General features: G+C 33.7%; 1 protein-coding gene across 1 annotated transcript; it reads right to left on the reverse strand.

The window, feature by feature from the left end:
• Positions 1–1,653: 1,653 nt before the first annotated feature.
• Positions 1,654–3,512, reverse strand: LOC145107163 (uncharacterized). The gene is made up of 4 exons (XM_079044016.1): positions 2,840–3,512; positions 2,515–2,782; positions 2,194–2,266; positions 1,654–2,097 (listed from the first exon to the last, which is right to left on the reverse strand). Exons 1-4 carry the CDS (start codon positions 3,510–3,512, stop codon positions 1,654–1,656), a joined length of 1,458 nt encoding a protein of 485 aa, XP_078900142.1.
• Positions 3,513–5,399: the final 1,887 nt, after the last annotated feature.

Consider the following 5,399-nt stretch of genomic DNA (forward strand, 5'->3'; position numbering starts at 1 on the left):
AGACTTATCCAAGTGGGAGACTGTTGGATTAGTGTCTAAGTCCATAACTATTTTGGTATGTACTTGACCCGATGGTGCATGGTCCTTTTAGGTTTCCTTCACCAAAGCAACTTGATAGGATGAATTATGGAGAGAGAGGATTAATTATGATTTATTAATATATTATGAGAATTATATATTAAAGGAGAAATCATATTGTTTAATTAATATTAGTCAATAATTAATTAAGAATTAATTTTGTGGCTAAAAGAGATTAATTAAACTTAGGGGACTAGAACTGTCAATTGTGTGATAGTTGAGTATTGGGCTAATGGACTCCTTATTAGAGGAGTGGACGAATTCTATGGGGAAACCCATTAGAAATCGTCCAAGGCCTCTAAAGGAGGATTCCATGGGTTGCTTAGGGCCTAAGCAGTCAAATTAGGGTTTCCTTGTTAGATAACCCTAATAGCCTCACTATTTAAGGACCCCTAGGGCACCAAAAACGTGGCTAAGAGTTTCCTTAGGGTTTCTAGACATTTTTGAGTGCCTCTCCTCTTCTCCTTCTTCATCCTCTTGCTCTTGGTGTTTGTGAGCCATTAGAGGAGTGACATTTGTGACTCTAAGCTTTTAGAAGCCAATTACAAGAAGGAATAGATTGTTATTGCTACATAACAATCAAGGTAAGATCTAAACCCTATTCTTATGTTAATATTTATTATCACATGTTAGATCAAGGGTTTATGGCTTTGGATGATTATTGAATGTTCATTAGACAAACTAGATCCAAAGCTTTAGGGTTTTCATGTACACCATAGGAATGTTGTAGTGCTCATAACCCATCAATATATTGTTTGGGCTATTGATCCATGATAGGCTAAGTTTATGTAAGTATCCATGAAGAGTTAGCCCACATGAGATATGGATCATAAGCCTATGTGTATGGATTAGGGTTTACCCATGACCCTTGGAATCCTACAATATATATATATATATATATATATATATATATATATATATATATATATATATATATATATATATATATATATATATATGTTATCCCATAGCCTAAAATAGTGTTCTTGGAGTTCATATAGCCGATTTTGGGCCTAGTAACCTCTCTCTATCAAGTTCTTCATTTGTTCAAGGTATGTTGTGAACCGTGTGAGGCATCGCACTTGGGGTGCTAAGTTCTTAAATGCCAAATACATCAAGCTACAACAAAGAGGTAGTCATCTAATCTATTTTATGATTCAAATATCAAATTGTATACTAGTTGTAGGCTTCATGCTTTGGATATTTTATTGCATGTATAAATAGATAAAACTTAGATCCAAAGCATTTAGGGTTGTATGTGTACCATAGGATATTGTAGTACATAAAACCCAACACAAAGATGGTCTCTAATTTACCCAGAATTATTGGGATCTCGGTTTCAATCCTTTCCATGTCTTTTGTTGTGATTGATGTTGTTGTTAATGTTTTAAAGAAAATACTCAACTCTGTTAATGCTTCCCACACATGTTTTGGCAACATCTCACGAAATGCAATTGACATCAATCTTTGCATAAAAACATGACAATCGTGGTTTTTCATTTCGAACAGTCTACACCGTGTTAAATCACCACACCTCCCCAAATTAGAAACATAACCATCGGGGAAACGCAATTTTTACACCCATTCGCATATGACTTTCTTTTGATTCTTGTCCAGAGTATAGTACACTCTTTCATTATCTTCGAATCCTTTTCTCTTCCTACAATAGCGCTTCAGATCTCTTCTGGCTGCTACATTGTCCTTCGTCGTCCCTTTGACATCCATTACAGTGTAAAAAAAGTTTTCAAATACATTTTTCACAATATGCATAACATCAAAATTATGTCTAATGAGGTTTGTTTTCCAATATAGTAAATCCAAAAATATGCTTTTCTTTTTCCAGCCATGATCGCCACATCTTTTGTTTACATCATCATCATTTAGTTTAGTCACTTTTACCAAACATAATTGTTCAGTCTCCCTTAAAGTTTGTTCACCATTCTTACTTCGAGGAGGACCTTCTGTCACTTCACGATTCTTCTTCAACTTATATTTATCCTTTCTATATGGGTGATTTACCTGTAGAAGTCTTCTATGGCAGTCAAACCATGACATCTTATTACCATTCTTTAGTCTGAATGCTTATGTATGTTTCCCACAATGTGGACATGCTACCTTACCTGCTGTAGACCATCCGGATAACATTGCATATGCTGGAAAATCACTTATTGTCCACATAAAAGCTGCTCTTAAATGGAAATTTTGTTTTAAAGATATATCATATGTTACTACGCCTTCTTCCCATAACTGCTCCAACTCTACAACAACTGGTTGCAAAATACATCTATTTTATGCTTAGGGTTTGACGGTCCTGGCACAAGTGCGGTCAAAAACATGTAAGGCTCTTTCATGCACATAGAAGGTGGCAAATTATAAGGTGTTATAATAATAGGCTAAGATGAATATTTTTTTCCAAATGCTCCATGTGGTGCAAACCTATTTGTACTTAGGCCTAATCTTACATTACGTATTTCTGCTGCAAATGAAGGATGAATTTTGTCAAAATGCTTCCACGCTTCTAATTTGGATGGATGACACATTACTCCAACATCATGTCCATGATTCTGAGAGTGCCATCGCATGGAAGCGGTTGTGGCTTGTGAAGCATACAGTCTCTTCAACCTTGGAGTCAAAGGAAAGTAATGTATTTTCTTAAAGGATACTCGAGAACATCTGGCCAAAATTTTTGACCGTTTGTACTTATCTGCATTGCAGAATTTGCACGGATAAATATCTTTGTCTTGTCTCTAATATATCATACATCCAGACCAGCGGCAGTCAATCATCTCCATAGGCAAACCTACTGCTTGTATTAACTTTTTGCTCATGTATAAACTACCTAACATATTATTCTCCTCCGGTAACACATCATTTAACAACTGACAGATAGCATCATAACTTTGCTCGGGTATACGATACTCTGATTTTATATTCAATAGTCTAGCTATAGCAGATAGTTGTGTCACTTTTAAACATCCAGGCCACAATTCTTTATCGGCTGCATCTAGCATATCAAAGAATTTTTTATCTAGTGCATTTGGCTCCTCTTCAAGATTACTAGTATTTAAATCAGGAGTCATTGCATCTATGACCATTTCTCTATAAGAACATGCACCTTCATTAAAATTTGTGTTTGAATCATCCACCCCTAAAAACGTATTGTCATCATCAATGGATGTTTTGCCATGTTTATCCCAAAACCAATATTCCTCAACAAAACATGACGTGTACAAATGATGCTTAACCGTATCAACGTCTCTATATGGTATGTTACGACATTTGATGCATGGGCATTTTATTTTATCTTCGTCCACGAACCTATGTTGACTGGTAGCAAAATCTATAAATTTTGTCACTCCTTGTACGAAAACAAATGATACACATCTACAGTTATCTTTTCTTTCATACATCCATTTTCTATTTGGATTGTTCATTGTGTTGAATCTGTAAAGTATAAATTTAAATAACACAATATTATATGTTCATTAATGTTGCTTTGAATTAATAGATGACATTTGAAGTAAATATATAGTTACAATATAAACATTGCAAAGGTACCTTAACAACAACTCGTTTCACAAAGCTAATGACCGAATGGTGAACCAATCTTCAAAGTTTTCTAATTTGAATGGTTGAATAACTTTGATAATTGGATAATGGCTTAGAATATTAGTAGAATGGCTTAATTGAGATCGACACTTGCAGAACACATATTCAAACAAAGTGTGTCTGGATTAGGGAACCTTCGACAACCCTTGATTTCGATGTGTTGGATGGATACTAGGTCAAATTATTGGGTTGATATTATTCAATACCAGGTTAAAACTCATGTAGTATACGGGTAATTAAAAATTTAAATAACATTCATAATAAATATAGATATAGAGCTAATTAAAAAATATATATTCTATATAGAGTATTTTCCTTAATAACAACTTGATTACACACTTATTTTTATTTCCATAGCAAAAATTGCGCCTTCACTATAGAGATTGCAAATAGACCAAGGTGCCCTTGAAATCATTCCAAATATGTGATTACTAAGAGTATTTGTGTCGAAACACGTTATTCAAACATTATAACCTTTAATGAGTCATAGTGGACTTTTGGTTATTGAAATGAAAAAGACAAAAATAACATATATATCATAATTCGTAATATAATACATTTATATTAACATTTCACCAAACTACTAGTATATATTAATGTATTGATATTAAACCAAATTACCAAATCCAAAAATAGCATACATTTATCTATTGATATTAAACAAAATTACAAATTAATATATATCAACATTTAATCAAATTAAAAGTATGTATCCACTTTACACCAAAATACATATACAATATGCATCACTAATTGTGTGCATCAAACTACCATCATATAACTACTCTAAACTAATGTCAAACATCCTAGAAAACTCAACCAAACATGCATCCGACAAACAAATATCACAATTAAACAACCAACTATATTGATGCATAAAAGTTGTTCCATAACTGCTCACAGAAGGATGCTTTGCACAACTTCTATGTAAGCCATGGAATTGTATCTGCTTTGATCTCCTTACCAAGTGGCTTCGAACCTTGTAACAGGTTTGTCTCAGATTCCAACTTCTTCTCGTATTAATGTAGGCATTATTCAACATGATTAGAGCTTCTTGCTTCCTTTTCACTGCCTACGGCCATCAACATCATTCCCAGAACGAAGATCACATCCAACTATCCCTTATCGGCTGCATCTTGAAGCAACCGTTTCCCTGCTATTTCTTCCCCTAACGAAAAATATTTTGCCTGACATACAATAAGTAATCATACAATTTTAATAATACAAATATAGAAAACTAATTGCATTCGTAATTATCCATATGCTTAACAAAAGAGTACCATTCCATCGTTGAAGAGTATGTGTGGGTTGTTCAACTTTCTGCATCTGCGTAAGACTTCATACATATGAACACTAAATGGACAAAACCTTAATCGATTTGTGTCTATGGTTTTATATATTGAGTCTGATGTTACAGAATCCCTAAAGAGTTTGCAACTATAATTCACAAATCAACAAAATTCATCTATTAAACACTATATTAACTATGTATACAAGTATAATAGAAGTAATGTACACCATACTTACACTAGCTGGAAATTAAAAGCATCGATTGGTGATTTTCCCCCAACCGTAATTACTATTTTTTTCGATCAAGTGCGATGGCAGAGCAGTGATCCTTGTTCCTTGTTGTCTTGTTCACATTCTTTCTGATGAAGAACTTGCTGCCATTATGTTGAACTGCTTCGAGTGTAATTCAAATTATGTAACAA

Source organism: Lactuca virosa, chromosome 4, assembly GCF_052849685.1.
Source record: "Lactuca virosa cultivar CGN04683 chromosome 4, Lactuca_virosa_CGN04683_v6, whole genome shotgun sequence".
Taxonomy (NCBI): domain Eukaryota; kingdom Viridiplantae; phylum Streptophyta; class Magnoliopsida; order Asterales; family Asteraceae; genus Lactuca; species Lactuca virosa.